Source organism: Urocitellus parryii, chromosome 2 (genome assembly GCF_045843805.1).
Source record: "Urocitellus parryii isolate mUroPar1 chromosome 2, mUroPar1.hap1, whole genome shotgun sequence".
Classification (NCBI taxonomy): domain Eukaryota; kingdom Metazoa; phylum Chordata; class Mammalia; order Rodentia; family Sciuridae; genus Urocitellus; species Urocitellus parryii.
Genome location: NC_135532.1, coordinates 92,430,916 through 92,446,781, shown reverse-complemented (window position 1 = coordinate 92,446,781; position 15,866 = coordinate 92,430,916). Strand labels below are relative to the sequence as shown.

General features: G+C 55.8%; 1 protein-coding gene across 1 annotated transcript in view; it reads right to left on the bottom strand.

Annotated features, from left to right (window-relative positions):
* The window catches only part of Bsn (bassoon presynaptic cytomatrix protein), a 98,432-nt gene that overhangs the window by 102 nt on the left and 82,464 nt on the right, over positions 1-15,866 (bottom strand). Inside the window, exons 7-13 of the mRNA XM_026384007.2 lie at positions 14,312-14,800; positions 7,240-13,887; positions 2,832-4,908; positions 1,752-2,533; positions 1,520-1,619; positions 885-1,016; positions 571-625 (exon numbers count right to left, since the gene is read on the bottom strand). Coding sequence (XP_026239792.2) covers positions 585-625; positions 885-1,016; positions 1,520-1,619; positions 1,752-2,533; positions 2,832-4,908; positions 7,240-13,887; positions 14,312-14,800 — 10,269 coding nt within the window. The 3' untranslated portion in view covers positions 571-584. The remainder of the gene's footprint in view (positions 1-570; positions 626-884; positions 1,017-1,519; positions 1,620-1,751; positions 2,534-2,831; positions 4,909-7,239; positions 13,888-14,311; positions 14,801-15,866) is intronic.

Genomic DNA, 15,866 nt, shown 5'->3' with positions numbered 1-15,866 from the left:
TCAGCAGGCCCTACCTACAATGCAATGCCAGCTCATAGCCGGGACAGCACTGTGGATAGGTAAGGGATGTCAAAAAAGATAAGGGGACATTAGCCTTAGCTTCCCTTTGTTGAGAACTCTACTAAGTTGGCCTTACATTGAGGGCTTTGTAAACAGTGTCCCACCTCTTTCTCCTCTCACACTCCCATGAAAGTTTCACTCCCATGAAAGCACATTGTATCTCTGGCCACTCTACCTACTGAAGACTAGGTTCTTTTTTTTTTTAAAGAGAGAGTGAGAGAGGAGGGAGGGAGGGAGGGAGGGAGAGAGAGAGAGAGGGAGAGAGGGAGAGAGAGAGAGAGAGAGAGAGAGAGAGAGAGAGAATATTTTAATATTTATTTTTTTTTTAGTTCTCGGCAGACACAACATCTTTGTTGGTATGTGGTGCTGAGGATCGAACCTGGGCTGCACGCATGCCAGGTGAGCGCGCTACCACTTGAGCCACATCCCCAGCCCGAAGACTAGGTTCTTGGGACACCATGGAACTTAGATCACCTCCTCCCTTTCCCGGGAGAGGCCAGGTATACTCACCCTGCTGGGCATGGTCACCAGAATGAGGAAAATTTTTTGCCAAAAGCAGAGACAGCTGTTGACATGGAAAGAAGAGAAATATCAGGAATTGGGCCAGACCCCTCCTAGTCGGGGTCATTTGGCACAACAAAGCCAAGCTTAGCAGCCTGGGGGAAGGGTGGTGGGCAGGACTAGCCCAGAGAACCGCTAGGCAGCAGTAGGTGAGCACTGTGCTTAGATGACTGAACCTGGAACCATCTCACAGACCTAGACTCCTCAAGAGCAAGGCCCTGGAGTGGCTACACACCAAGGCCCTGTCCACAGGCAGTGCATACCTTCTGTAAGCTTGCCAGCTTGCTCTGCTGCTCCACCAGGAAGGATCTTGGAGAGAACACTCTCTCCATCTGTACCTGGCTGACCAGCAGAAGCCCCTGGTGTTCCTCCAGGCCTGGCTCCAGTCTTCATGCCTAAAGGGAAAGGAACCACCATCATAAGTCATACCTTGGTCTAGCTGTTCAGGGTTTGAGTGGAAAAGTAGCCATAAGGAAACCTGAACACAGGTGGCCTGTGAGGTGGAAGTATGAGGAAAGGGCTAAAGCAATATAAAATAGGAAAAGAAAGGGTGGGAGGAATCAGAAAAAAAAAAGACTGAGGAAGGTAAAGAAGAGGGAAAGGAGGAAAAGGCAGAGGAGGATGAGAAGGCAGAGGAGAGGAAGGAAGGGAAAGGAGAAAGTAAGAAGCCATGGTTTGGTCCTGTGTTCACCAGTGCCTTCTAGGTTCTTTGCCCAAGGCAGCATGGGCCTTAAGGCCCCAGTGTGGAGGACCTCATTGGCTCCAACCCAGGTTCATTTTCTGCTGGGAGGTCTGCAACACACTGGGCAACTTCTTGTGGATTAATGAGGCCATGCAGTGAGGGAAGCTTAAGGTGCAGTTGAGTACAGGGAGAAAACAGTGCTTGGTGTAGCCTCACCTGTAGGTCCAGGTCCCGGTGTTGGCTGGGCCTGAGGAGCCCTCCCTGGTTGGGGTGCTTTGGCTGTCACTTTAGAGCCATTTGTCTGTTCTGCCCGTGGCTGCAACACAGAACTTAAAGCTGAGCTCCTGCCCATCGACACTGCCCACACCCAGTCTGGAATCAAGGAGATGTTAAAGCTTCAGCTGTTGCATCTACCTTGGGTGGGACCCATGCACAGGACCCTACTTACCAGTCCTCCTGGTTGGGGGGCTGGGGTTGTCATGGAGCTTGGCTGAGGCTTCCCTGTTGGCTGGCTAGAAGCAGAGGCTGGGCCCCGGGTGATTGGCTGGCTCTGCTGCTGCAGCCGAGTCTGTGATGGGGCCTGCTGGGAAGGCTGCTGTCCAAGACCTTGCTGCTGCTGTGTCTGTGGCTGGCGTGATGCTGCCCCAGAGGGTGTCTGTCTGGATGCTGGTGGCTGTGACTGCTGTGGCCCTGGAGCTACCTGCCGACCTTGTGGTTGTGCCTGGGATTCTGGCTTTGGCTGCTGTGCAGCAGGCCCAGAGTGGGCCTGCCGGGAGCCCTTCTTGCTGTCAGACGCATGATGATACGCTGATGGAGCACGGGATGGCTGTGAGTATTCAGCAGAGCCAGGATATCCAGGCTGACCCTTCTTCGGCATGGCTGGGGCAGGGCTGGGCTGAGGGTGGGGCCGGGCCTCATGACGACCCATGTCCCGAACATGTGGTTTGGCAGCACGCCGTCCCTGTTCCTCACCAGCATGACGGCCTGAGTGCCTCCCATGCTCGCTGTGGTGCCGGTGTTCCTTGGCTGAGGCATGGCGACCTGAGCCACCCTCATCATGAGGCCACAGGCCCTCCTCGGGGGGTTCATCGTAGTCGTGGTAGCTGTGCCTGGCAGAGCCTCGCTTCTGGGTGGAGGAGACTGCATGGCCCCCATGGTGCCTGAACCGGTCGGAGCGGGCATCCCGGGGCTTATCAAACCAGTCCGTCTCCTCCTGGCCCAGGTGATACGCTTCAGAGACCAAAAACAGAACACCATCAACCCCCAAGATGTCTGCAGGGGAGGCCTAGCGGAAGCCATGCAAAGACACCAGAGTGGGCACCACAGCTACAAGCGATCACTAGGTCCCCAGCCCACCCTCCCACAACCAGGAAGCAAGGTGCAGGTGGAACAGGCAAGGTCAGCCTGCAGCAGGGCCCACTGGATAAGATGCCAGACCTGATGGGACATCTTGGGTCCCAGGGCCTCACAGGCAGGCAGGCCCCCCAGGTGCTGAGCAACTGCTGAAATCACCCCCAGTTGCCATTACCTTCACTGTCAGAAACCACGCAGTGGGAATCATCCAGGATGTAGCCCTCCTCACGCTTATATGCATGGGCCCGTGGTCCATCCTTGACATGTTCCTGGACATCAGGCATGGAGTGGCTGGAGCAGAATTGTGGGCAGGTATCCCCAGGAGGGAGGGTGCCCCCAGCAGGGCGGGGCCGCCCTAAGGGACTGACAGGACTCTCCTCTTCAGAGGTCTGGCTCCTCATGGGGGGCCGTGCCCGGCTGTGGGCCATGCTCAGGGATGAAGGCTTGGGGCCCGCTTTTTGAAGTCGCTCCACAGCCTCCCGTTCCCGTTCATACCCCTTGCCTCGGCCACTGAAATCATGGCTGGAAAGCTTCTCCCCACTGTATGCAGATGCCACCCTGGACCGGCTGCTCCCACCATACATGCGGTCATCCTCCTCTGCTGTATCCCGACTGGACACCCCATAGTACCTCTGCTGCTCATACACATTCTTCTTGAGCCCATAGGTGATTTCATCCTGGAACTTCCTGCCCCGAGAGGCCAGGCTGCTGCTAACAGCAGATGGTGGATAGGAGGCCAGGTCAGACTCCACATCCTTGGCCTCTTCAATAGGTGAGAACTTAGAGATCTTTTGCTCCATGCCCTGCTTCCGGTGTTTGCTGCGCTTTGAGGGAATGGCAGCGGGGGCCAGGCTCTTGGAGGGATGCTTGGGTCCCACAGGCCCTGGACCATACTTCTCTGCTCGAGCTCCATGTCTATAGTCGCTGTCGCTGTAGTAGTGGGTACTTGCTGGTCGTCCATTGTTCTCCATGCTCCGGTGATGACCAACCTTCCCATGGGTGTCATACGAGTCCTCCTCAGATTCCTCTTCCCCTCTGGCATAGCAGCAGGGCAGTGTAGGCCCCTCAAGGACACCTGGTTCTCCAGGCTCCTTCCCAGGTCTCCCACTGCTGCCTGGCCCCAAGGGCTCCAGTCGCTGGCTATCAGGGACAGTAGGGGTGCTGTCCTTGGTCAACTCACTGATATCATCAATCATCACATAGTTCCGAGGAACATTCTGCTCCAGACTGGTATAGTGTGAGTCAGGGGGGTAGGTGGGGGCTGGGCTCTGGCTCACACTGCTACGGTCACTGGTCCGGGACAGCTCAGTGACCTTGCCTTGCTCATAGCTGCTGCTCACAGTTGAGCCACTGTAGCTGGTTTCAGAGGGGGCTGAAGACATGGCCACAACAGGGCTGGTGATCACCTCATAGTTAGTGGGTACCTTTTGCTCCAAGTCAGCTAGTGATGTCTGGCGAGGCTTCTGGAGTGGGGCCCGACTATCAGTAGGGACTGGAAAAAGGGTGCTCTGTGTGGTTGGCATGGGTGTTTGGGCTGCATAGTGGCTTGTGGGACGGAAAGCCTGCTGATTTGGCAGGCCAGGCTCCGCTGGGTAACTGGTGCTAGGAGGAAAGGTAGGTGCTGGGTATGTGCCAGGGACAGGGTAGATGGGTGTCTGGTGGGCTGGGAATCCATTCTGAGTTGGCCCACTACTGCCTGGAGTATACTGAGGGGCTGGAGGTGGGAACCGGGGCTGCTGGAAGGCAGCGGGGCCAGAGGGGGTGGCTGGCACAACAGCAGTGGCAGGGAAGTCCACATACTGGCCAGCGGGAATGGTGGAGCTTGGGAGCCGTAGCTGGTTGAGCTCACTGTCTGAAAGGTAATCACGATGCTCACCAAGGCCACGTAAGGGTGGGTAGTCACGGCCACCCCGGTCTTTGGCCAATGACTCTTTGCGCTGTGTGATGCCCAGCTCTAGGTACTTGAGCTTGGCATCAATCTCCTTCTCCTCCTCGTCCAGCTCCGCCTGCTTCTTGCGCAGCTTGGTGGACTCATGTTCCACCAGCCGCAGGTCCCGGTCCAGTTCCCGGAGCAGGCTGGCCTTGGTAGCAGGGATGGTGGTGGGCCCCGTCAGCCCTCGCTGCAGCAGGCTGGCTGCATACAGCTGTGGGGGGGCCTGGCCAGCCAGGGGAAGGTGAGCCTCCTCTGGAGGGGGGCTGGGCAGTGTCCGCTTCACCTTGCGGACCAGGCCGTTGGGTGGCAGCGCCGACACCTGAGACAGAGGGAAGGGTGGGCAGCACTGAGACCCAAAGTGTGGGTGACTTGGTGGGGTATGGGGTAGAAAAACTTTGGCTTGGGCTGTTGATGCCTTGAGGCCTACCCTGCCCACCCCACTGGTCTTAGTTTCTTTGCCATGGAGGGAAAGCCTGTGATCATTTTACAGTCCTTCTTCCTAGAGCTCTGGGCAGCAGGTGGGCAGGGAGAGGAAGATTGCCTTCTGTGCTGGTTTTCACACACAGTGGCTTTGAGGGCACTTGCACATCTCTGGTAGATTTGCCTTCCACTGAGATGGCTCTGGGTTTGGGACCTAGCAGCTGTAGGGGCTGATGGCAGTAGAGGACATAGACAGGAAGAGTGAATCCTGGGCATTATGGGAAGGGGCATATGCTGACTGCATTTAAGTTGTTGCAGGCTCTGTCTTTTGCTGCTTCCTGCCTCACTCTTCTCTAAAGTGGCATGCTACTCAGGTGCCTGCCCATCCTCCTCCTCTAGTTGTTCTTTACAACCCTTTGCCAAATCCTCTGGGCTGTGCTCTTGGCCTCCATATCCCTCTGTCAGCCTGCTGCTCTCTTGGGCCACCAGAGAAGTTCTGGGTTCTCTCCAGCACTTTCTTTAGCAGAGTGGTTTTCTGCTCAAGGTCCCTTGGCAGTGTTCTCTGCACTGCCTGAAGACCCTTTACCTTTAGCTTTTGCCTTCCTGGGAGCCGTAGCTGGTTGAGCTCACTGTCTGGAAAGGTAATCACAATGCTCACCAAGGCCACGTAAGAGTGGGAGCACTTGCACATCTCTGGTGGATTTTGGGATTCATGGACCACCCAAATCCCCAAAATATGTTGGGGACTGTATCAGGAGTTTTACTTTTTTCTTTTGGAGGAGCAGAGAATATACTCAGGGCCTGGTACATGCTACGCAAGTATTCTACCACTGAGCTACATCTCCAGCCCATGATTCTGACTCTTTACCTTGCCAAGTGACTACAAAAAAGCTTCCCACCTGCTTTTACCATATGTCATAAAGAAAAAGATAGCATGCCCCAAATCTCAGAATAAAGGTGGGCCTTTAGTGGAATAAGTTTAGCTCTTTGAACTCGTCACTCTGTTATCTGTCTTTTGTTATTTTGGCCACACACCGTGAATGCCCATCAAAGCCTGGCCCCATATGACCAGGCCATGGGACCTGTGTATCTGGAGCCAGATCTACCCTGCTGCTCTGACCTGCCCTCCTTGGCAGCACAGACTCCTGATCCCATTCCCTCACCTGCTTGCACACATCGGGACCTGTATATACCAAGGTCTGAATACACCAGGGCCTGCACAAAACAGGGTCCACACACACCAGTGTCCCCACATATCAGGGCTCTTCACTGCCCACCCCAACAACGATCACCTCCACAATTCTACTCCAAGGCTCCTCTTTTATCCTCTCTGCAATACACCCAGAAAAGTAAATATATTCTATAATGCCTCTGGCTATTACCTCCTCTCCCCAGGGACTCTTTCTTCAGTCTATAAGCTCACATTGTGCCCCAGAAACTCTAACACACCCATCTTGGGCTATCTCACCTTCCTAAAACTTCAAGAGGCTTCCAGGGCCTTTAGGAAAAGCCCATTCTCCTTAGCCTAGCATTCAAAGTTCTTGGCAATAGGCCCTCATAAACCCCATCCTCCCTACTACTGCAGCCCATGGCCAGGTCACTTCTTTTCCCAGTATATCATTGGAAACTTAAGCCACAGATAAGAAGTCTCTATCTAGAGCAAATAAGTGTATAAGCAGAGTTACTGAGGGACAGGTGGGGCAGGGAACATGATGAGTCAGAGAGTATACTGCAGCCCTCTGGGATGGCTTTGGGTGCTAGAACGTGGGGCTTGGCTTGCCTTGGAGCAATGAAAGCCTGGCCAGGACAGGAAGTAGGAAGTAGCCCAGTCAGACCTATTACTGATTTCTCAGGAAACAGCCTTAAATGAGGTTTAGAGGGAAAGGTACTCAAATTGGAGATGAGAGCTGAAGAGGCCTGAAGGGAGAAGTGGCAGGGATGGACTAGATATGGACTAGGGATAGGGCTATGGAGAGGTTGAGATTTCTAGTGGGGTATCTTGATGAAAAGCTGTGGGCCCAAGTGTGTCTGTATTTTCCTGGGCTGCCCTTGCTGGACTGTGGGCTCTATTGATGCACACTGAAGAATCTATTCCTCATCTCCTTCCCATGGGCCTCTGGAGCTACAGGTGACTCCATTCCCACCCCAGAAGAAACCCCTCCCTCTGGGGGGGCCCCTCGGGCTAGGCAGAAACCCCTGTCCCACCCTGGACCAGCCCCTGTGCCCATACCTGGCTACCCAGAACCCCCTGGTGCTGGTAGAGGGAGAATCTCTCTTTGGAAGACTCCTCGGCGGTAGGGCTGAGGGGCTTAGGGTCAGACAAGGACCGTTGCAGGGTCTTCATGGGGCGAGGCAACGTCTGCTGGCGGAGAGTGCTGTCAGCTGTGAAGTGCTTCTGGGGACTCACATGAGCCTTGTTCAGCCTTTCACTGGAAGCAAAGGAGGTATCCAGGAGCCGGTGTGGGGACAGGGGTGAGACTGGTGAGTAGAGGACCTGGGGGGACTTAGGAGGCTGGCGGCTCACAAGCTGTGAGAGAGACTCTGGGGGCAGGTGGGCCTGGTACCCAATCTCCAGAGGATCCGGTTTCTTTTTTTCAAATCTGCCCAGGGGTCCTGGGGTGACGATCTGGATGCCAGGCAGATAGGGGCTGATGGCAGTTGGGCCTACAAGCTGTGGCCCAGGCATACTCTGGGCCTGCCCATCTGGTTCTGTCTGGCAGGCCAGGCTCTCTCCACGCCCAGTCTTCTCTGGTGCTGATATGTACCTGATGATCTCCACCTTGGGGTCGGTGACAGCTGTGATGTGGATCGCAGGAGAGACCCTGGGCAGCTGGTCAGGCTCTGTCTGCACAGAGCAGTCACTGATGGTCTGGATGCCCACACTGCTCATGGCCCTTGCAGTGGTGGCAGCAGTGGATGATACAGCAGTGGCATCATGCTTGCTGTCAGAGCCTGAGTCTGAATGACGGGAAAGACGGGACCTACGGCGACGTACTGGCTGCTCCCACTCGGCATTGTCCTCATCATCCGTCTGCACACTGCAGTCAGCACTCCGCCGAGGTCGGCGCCGCCGGGTCAGGAGGTAGCGGCCCTCCCCGTCCTCATCATCTGTCTGAACACTGCTGTCTGCAATCCTCCTGACCACACAGGGTTCAGGCCCTGACTCTGGTTCACAGATATCCCTCAGGCGTGGCATGGAATGCCGCTTCTTGATACCACTGCGGGCTGCCTCCCACTGTTCCTCAGTCTGCAGTGACATGTCTGAGGCAGAGCTGGCAAGACCCCGGTGCAACACAGGTTCATGAGGCTGCCCAGGCCCCTCTGGCCCTCCTACGGCAATGAAGGCTGTGTGGGTTAGGGGTGGCCAGTACTGGCCATTCTGGGCCAGTTCAGTGGTACCAGTGGAAGGCCCTCGGCTGGGTGCCTCACAGGCTACAGGGAAGGGGGCCTTCTGCCTCTGCTTCTGTTCCTCTAATTGTTGCTGGAGCTGTTGTTGGAGCTGCTGGATCTGTTCTAGCTGCAGACGCTGCTGAGCCAGCTGCTCTCGCTGCAGTGCAAACTGAGCTTGGCGTTCCTCTTGCTGCTGCTGCAGTACATGATGCTTAATGGTCTGCAGCTCCTGCAATTCTCGCTGCACTAGCAACTGCTCTTCCTCACGATGCCTCTGCAGCTCCACCCTCTCCCGTTCTAGCTCTTCTTGCAGCCGCAGTTGTCTCAGCTTCTCCAACTCTACCCGTTCCCGCTCTAGCTGTAGCAGCTGCTCCTGTTGCTTCCGTTGCCGCTCCTCCTGAGATGCTTCCTCTTTCTCAAGCACAGTGCGGCTGAGGACCCCACTGCTGCCCCCAGTAGCAGATTCTCCTGGTGGCTTCTGGCCAGGTGGTGGGGCAGAGGCTGGGGCTATTACAGCCTCTTTGACAGCAGTAGGGGCAGTTGTGGAAAGAGGTTCTTCCCGTGCAGCCCCTGCTGGCAATTCTGGCTTTGGTGGGCCCCCTGCCCCTGGGGCCTTGGTAGCAGCAGGTTTCCCCAGGTAGACAGGCCCCTCAGCAGGTGGGACACTAGAAACAATGGGGAATCTACTTGGTGCAGGATATCGGTACAGTCCTGTAGGTCCAAGAGGTACCCTGGGGGCAATCATGGGCACCCGTGTCAGGCTGGTAAGTGGCACAGCTGTGACTCCACCAGATGCATAAGGCCTGTACATGCCACCACGTACCATGGGCCGCAGTACAGAGGCAGGCTGGGTGGTGATAGGCAGGGTTGCAGCAATTGGAGTATTGATAGTTGAGTAGATCATGCCATCAGCTGCACGCACTGTGGCTGTGGATGGCATCAGCTGTCTGACTGCTGTTCCCTGACCTGCTGTAGGCCCATACTGGGCCAGATTCCCAGGGCTTGGATGGCCCTCTGGGAAGGTAGGGTTGCCAAGAAGGCCAGGTCTGAGGGGAGCCAGACCCTGTGAAGCACTGAGCCCATGCCCATGCTGGGGCTGGTACTGCACAAGGTCAGGGCCACTGCCACCACTGCCATGCCGCCCGCCATATTGGTCCATGGAGTTGAGAGCAGCACACATGCGGCTGATCTCGCGGGCTGTGGTAGCACTATACTGAGCCAGACTAGCCTCCTGAAAGCCAACTGTGTCTCCCCGTGGGCCATACCTGTGATCTGAGTAAATATTTGATACTGAGCTATAGCGCCGCATGGGAAGTGGGTGAGTCAAAAGTTCTGTGGGATGACGGAGGTCGGTGAATGATCCATACTGCAAGCCCTGGCCTATATAGCGTCCATCTATAAAGCCCAGGCTGTAGGAGTGCTTCAGTGAGTTGAGGTCCATAGCTGTGTCTCGTCCGGGGCCCTGAAAGAGCTGTCCCAACCTGGCATGGTAGTTGAGGCCAGCCTCAGCCAAATTGGTGTCGGACATGGAGGAGTATAGCCTGCCAGGGAGGCTCTGTGGGTAGGGCCTCTGCTCTTCATGGGGCCCAGGCCCCACTACTCCCTGTGCCCGGTAGGTGGGGGGCTCAGGAGCCTCAAGGTCCCTGTGACTATAGAAAGGGCTGCTACTTTGGCCAGGAGGGGCAGCATCTGCCACACTCTTCTCAGGTGCACTGGGAGCAGGGTGGAAGGTGCCAGTGCAGCTGCTGCCAAAGGGGAACTTGTAGACCATGTCACAGCATGCTAGCTGGCTCTCAGGCCTCATCCCAGTAAGGTCCAGGGCACCTGCTGGCTCTTCTGGGAGCAGTGTAGTCACAGTACCTGCTGTGCCCTCTCCCATCTGCACCACCAATGTGTGTGGCTTCCTGGCACCTGGCAGAGCATGTGATCGCAGCTCTGCAGGAGTTGCCCGGTGGGATTCAGCTCCGGGCTCTGGCACTGGGCCTGGCTTGAGGCTTATACTCTGGGTGGTACCCATCTGAGTGATCAAAATGTCCCTTCTGGCCAGAGGTGCCACCTGATTGGGCAGATTATATCTGGCAAACTTGGCCTCTCTAGGTCTTCCTCGGGGCCCCCCTCTGTATGGTGCTGTCTGGACAGCCTGCTCTACTTGCTTGACCTGGGCCAGGCACACAGGGCTACCTGAACCCTGACCAAAGTCCAGCCGGCTCTGGAAAGGGTCTCCATATACTACAGGCTGCTTTTGCTGAGCCATGAGCACAGATGAGGCCATGGTGATGCTCACGGTAGTGGTAGTGCCCAGGAAGGCATGGGTCTGCTCCTGGGAGTTAAGATTGATAACCAAAGGCTGCACAGTGGTTGACTGCCGTCCTGGGACTGGATCCAGGGTAAGGCCATACTTCCTTGCTTCCATAGCAAGAGAGGTCAAATCCATGCCCTGGTCAGTGAGAATGATAGGTGTGGGCTTGACAGCTGTGCGGAGATCCACTACTGCACTGCCAGGGGGCCTGGGGCCTGGCTCAACTCTAGATGTCCCAGGGACAGAGGAGATCCGGCACAGGGAGATGTTTTCAGCAGGAAGGGCACCCCAGCCATATAGTGCCAGCGGTCCATCTGCACCAGCACCGGGTGCTCGTGGGAAGCCAGGTGGCTCTGGGGGCAGCTGAGACACACTTGGAGGTGTTGTCTGGCTGTAGCTGTGAGCGGTGGGTAGGGTGTCAGTAGGTGAGCACAGTGGGGAGGTAGAGGCGCTGGCATGTACCATCCTGGTCTGGCTGGAAGCATCTGATGCCAGTGTGATGACCATAAAGGGAGCCTCCTGAGAAGACTGCTGCCACACCACGCGAGGTGTGCTGGGCCGGTGTGGTGTTTGTGTGCCCTGGGCTACCATAGGGGTGGAAGTGGGGGCACCAGGGCTCCGTGGCATGTCTGGAGCAGGGATTGGACTTGGTGTTTGTGTAGAGAACTCTGCTGTGGTCCTTGAACCCAGCTTGCCTTGAAAGAACGTGGGGCTCTCTGAGGGGGAAGATGGGGAGAGAGGCGGACTAGAGCCTGCAAAATAGGAATATATCCGGGAAGGTTGAGGAGTGCCAGCCTCAATATCACTACCACTCAGAGGCTTCTCTCTGGTAGTCCGTCCACCTGCAGCAGGGCCACTGGGGGCCTGGGATAGCTCCTCAGTTTGGGACCCATAGTTTGCAGTGGTTAGGCTCTGTCCATAGCTGTGGACTGTGGAAGATGGTGAAGGACTGCGCTCGGAACTGGCTGGGGAGGTTGAAGTCATATACCCTCGTGGCAGGCTGGCTGGACAAGGAGCCATGGCCGTGGTGGCTGGGGTCCCAGGGCCCTGGGAGAAGGACATGCCTACCTCAGAGGCCGAGCTGGGGGAGGCAGCAGAGCTGTGTAGCTTGAGCGGTTCCTGAGGCTCCTTTGCAAAATGCTGTGTGACACGGACATCAGGAATAACTCGGCCCCCACTGCTGTCTGAGGAGGTGGAGGTGGAAAAGGACACAGGGGCAGCAAGCTGGGTGGGACTGGTACCAGGGGTAAGTGGGCCTTCGTTTTGCTTCATTGGGTCCATATATGCACTCTCAGCATTCAAAAATTGTTTCTCCTTCCTCTTGTCCTCAGTAAAGGCTAGGTCCCGAGAGGAAGCCTGCCGCATGCGGACTATGCTTTGTGATGTCTGAAGGATCTCCTCGAATACAGCTGCTCCCAGGCTGGCTGGAGTGCCCTCTGTGGCAGGTTGAGCAGCCCTGCCATAGTCACGGTCTGGGGTGTCTTGGTATTCAAAGGAGCCCTGGCCCCGAGGGCCTGTGGGCTGAGGGGGTCCCCCATCGGGGCCTCGGGCCCCTGCCACCTGGCCCTGTTGACGCTGGAGAAGCTCTGCTTTTCTCATCATCTCTTCATAGGCCTCCTCAGCACTCTTGAGGGGCCGCCCAGAACTGGGAGTGGTGGAGCTGCCTGAGGGCAGCTCAGTTGGTGAATAGAGGGACATGAAGGTGGGCAGGTTGTACTCACTGCCTGACTTGTAGAGCCGGGTGGGGCCACCATCCAGGGCCTCAGCCTCTGAGTCCAGTGAGGGTGAGGGTGAGTACTCAGAGCAGGAGGAGCGGTGTAGCTCTTCCATCTCAGCAGCCTGCCTCAGCTCCTCTGTGGGGGATGCATCCTCGATGGGTGACAGGTTACTGGGTGGTGTCTTGGAACGCTCACGCCGTCGCTGGGCCCGTAGCTCTTCCTTGTCACGCCGTGTCTTGCGGGCCGTGCTCCGGATGCGCTGCTGTTCTACTTCACGCATCTTCTCCTGTTCACGCAGCAGCTCCTCTTCTTCCCGAAGCTCCTCCTCCTCCGAGGAGTCCTCAATGGTAGGCAGCAGAGGCCCATGGGATCGGTGCCGGGCCTTGCGCTGCTGTTTAGCTTCTTCTAGTCGTTGCCGACGGCTGGGGCTGCTGTCGCTGTCCTCTTCTAATGAGGACAGAGAGGTGGGAGAGGTGCCTGATGTGTAGCTGGGTGTGGAAGCAGGCAGTGTAGAGGAATGCTCCCCACGGGAGCGGTCCTCAGGCGAGCCTGTCAGGCTCTCCATCTCCAACTCGGGCTCCCGGTCCAGGCTGGGGTCAGGACCTTGGCCCAAGTCTAGTTCGTGGCTATAGCTGCCTGTGCTATTGAGCTCAATGGTCTTGAAGCGGCGGAGCCCACCCTGCAGGGCTCCATTGCCATCAGTGGCCTCTGCTGGGCCTCCCTCAGAGAGCAGCTCCTCATAACCTGTGGTGGCATTGTGGGGCAGGCGTCTCTTAGGCAGTGCTACTGGTTCTTGGCTAGGCTCAGGCCTGGGCCTGATACCAATCTTCTGGGTGCCATGTTTGGCCAGGCTATGCCCAGAGGTGGAAGTGTCATCCTCCTCCAGGTTGTCTTCCTCAGCACTCATCTCTAGGATCTGCCGTCGCATGAATTCCTCATCAGTCAGTTCTGCTGCCCGAACTGGGGGCTGGGGTGGAAGAGGGGACAGGCCACTCTCACTGCTGTCTTCCACATAGTCATGTCTCAGCTGGCTGCCAAAGTCATCTGAAGACTCCGCTGTATCCCGCTGCTCCCTCTGGTGCCCCCACTCCAAAGAGTTTTCCTCTTCCTCCAAGATATCCTCTAGCTCTTCATCTGAGTCAAAGGCCTCAGGCAGGATGGACAAAGAGCGAGGCCTCCGCTTCTGCTCTTCACCAGTGCTGCTGGAGGGTGGCTTGCTCTGTTCACCACTAGGGGGCACTGTCTGGGCTTCCAACAAAGGCCGCATGCTGTTCCCCACCTTGTGGAGCTCTGAGGGGCTGGGTGGGCGTGGCCCAGTCACCCCTGCACTATCTAGCTGCTCCATTTCCTGCTGCACAACACCTGTGATCTCACTCTGCGAGCTAGAGATGCCATCAGAGGAGTAGCCTGTGTCGCTGAGGCTCTGTGGGCTCCGAGACAGGTCTTGAGAGTAAGGCTTGCCCACTGGTTCCTGTAACAGAGTAAGAAGCAGGCACTGATTCCCAACACTCCCTATCAATCCCAGGGCCCTGGGGAAAGGCCACTCTACCTCCCAAGGGTTTAGAGCCCACCACCCACATCAGTCTTTGAAAATGTTCCATGGCGAGCTCAAAAAAAGCAGCCCTAGATCTTCAAATAAAAACTTTACTAGATAAAAGGGTATCAAAATCCAGCAAAACATTCAACAGGGTGCCATAGGACTAGTCTCAATCTTTAAATCTCCAGTCCTGCTGGAGCCTCACCCAGGCTTTCCTTCTGCTGGGGCATCCCTAATTTTGTCTGCAGCCCCTAGGGACCTGTCCCAGGTCTATATCCTTAACTCCCCAGGAAGGCAAGTTCTTCCCCAAATTGTCCCATCTGAAGGCCAGGGACCCTGGGAAATAAACAGGACTGACCTCTGCTTCTCCACCCTTGGGGGCTTCTGGAACAGCCTTGATGACAGGAGTGGCAGGTTCAGTCCTCTTCACCCCACTCTTTAGTTTAGGAGTTCCAGGGATTTGGGTAGTCTCTGGAGGTGGCTTCGGCATAGGCTCAGCTTTAGCAGGGACTCCTGTCTTCTTTTCCTGGGCACTGCTTGGGGTTTTGCTGGGTTCAGAAGCCTTGAGGGGCTTGGCCTGGGGACTGGCCTTGGTGGGCAGGGCACTGGCTTTGGTGGGCTGGGGGCTGGCCTTGGTGAGTGGGGGACTGGCCTTGGCAGGTAGGGGCCCTGATGGCTGGCTCAGTCCCTGTGGCCCTTTCTGCTTCAGAGGGACTACTACAGAAGCACGGTGAGGGACTCCTGCAGAGGGCTGCTGTGAAGTGGGAAGTGGCAGGGGGGTCTGCTCTCCCAGGCTGCCCTCCATTAGCCGCTTAGTTTGGCAGTTCAGACAGAGCCACTCGGTTTTCTGCAAAGAAATAGGAGGGAGGTTGGAAAAAAAATCACAGACATTAAAGTTCTCAAAGAATATTTCCATGGTGATTTCTATAAAGTTAGGGAAGAAAAAGTCTTTCCAAGCATGACACTTAAGGTAGGAAAAGACTTATTTAATATATAGATTTATTGCCCCAGAAGGAGGAAAAGACTGATAGATTTATTGTCCCAGATGATAAATATCCCCATCCTTAAGATGAAAATATACAAAATCAAATTGCAAATGTCCAACCAAAAAGAAGGGTCAATTTCTTAACCCATAGGGAACTTTCATGGGACCAGAAAAAGAGAACTAAGGAACAGGGGAGTTTGGGGAGCCACTCTGAATGATTCGCGCCTTCCTTCCTGAAGTGAGAGGCTTTGACCAGTCACTACATTTTGTAGTGGTCTGGAAGTTGTCCCGGTTCAGGAAGTTGAGGGTGCATCTTCAGATGTAGGTGTGTCACCCATGGGGTTGAGCCACACTCACCTATTCCTTTTTGCCCTGTTTGGGATAGAATGTTCCATGGAAATGCCCTTTGTGTGTCCCCTTCTCTTGCTCTGCCTTTGGGTGTGGCCTTCCTAGATGTCAGTCAACCTTGTGACAGCAGACATCAAGAAGCTCAACTCCCTGAAACCTGACTCCTTGCCTCATTTGAATGGCTTCTCCTCAATAAAAGGGTTCAGCACATTCTCTCTCTCTCTCTCTCTCTCTCTCTCTCTCTTTCTCTCTCCCCCCCCCCTTTCTATGGACCCTTAAGGTCAGAGGAGCTATCACAGGACCCCAAAGAAAAAGGTATCTCTGTCTCTTGTGTGGTTATTTCGTGCAGCCAGTTCACCTGGAGTGACCCTGAGTCGTGAGGAACGCAACAGGGGAGGACAAAAGCATTTGAAGGATCTGATCACAAGCATAAGGGAAGGCTGGGGTTCCAACCTTAGGGAGCAAACTAATCCTTGGGGGCTGGTTTGGAGCTCAACAGTCAGGAGTCCATGCAGAACAAAAATGGTATCCAGATATGAATGCATCCTGGAGATACTGCCCTTTTCTGGCCTCATATCTG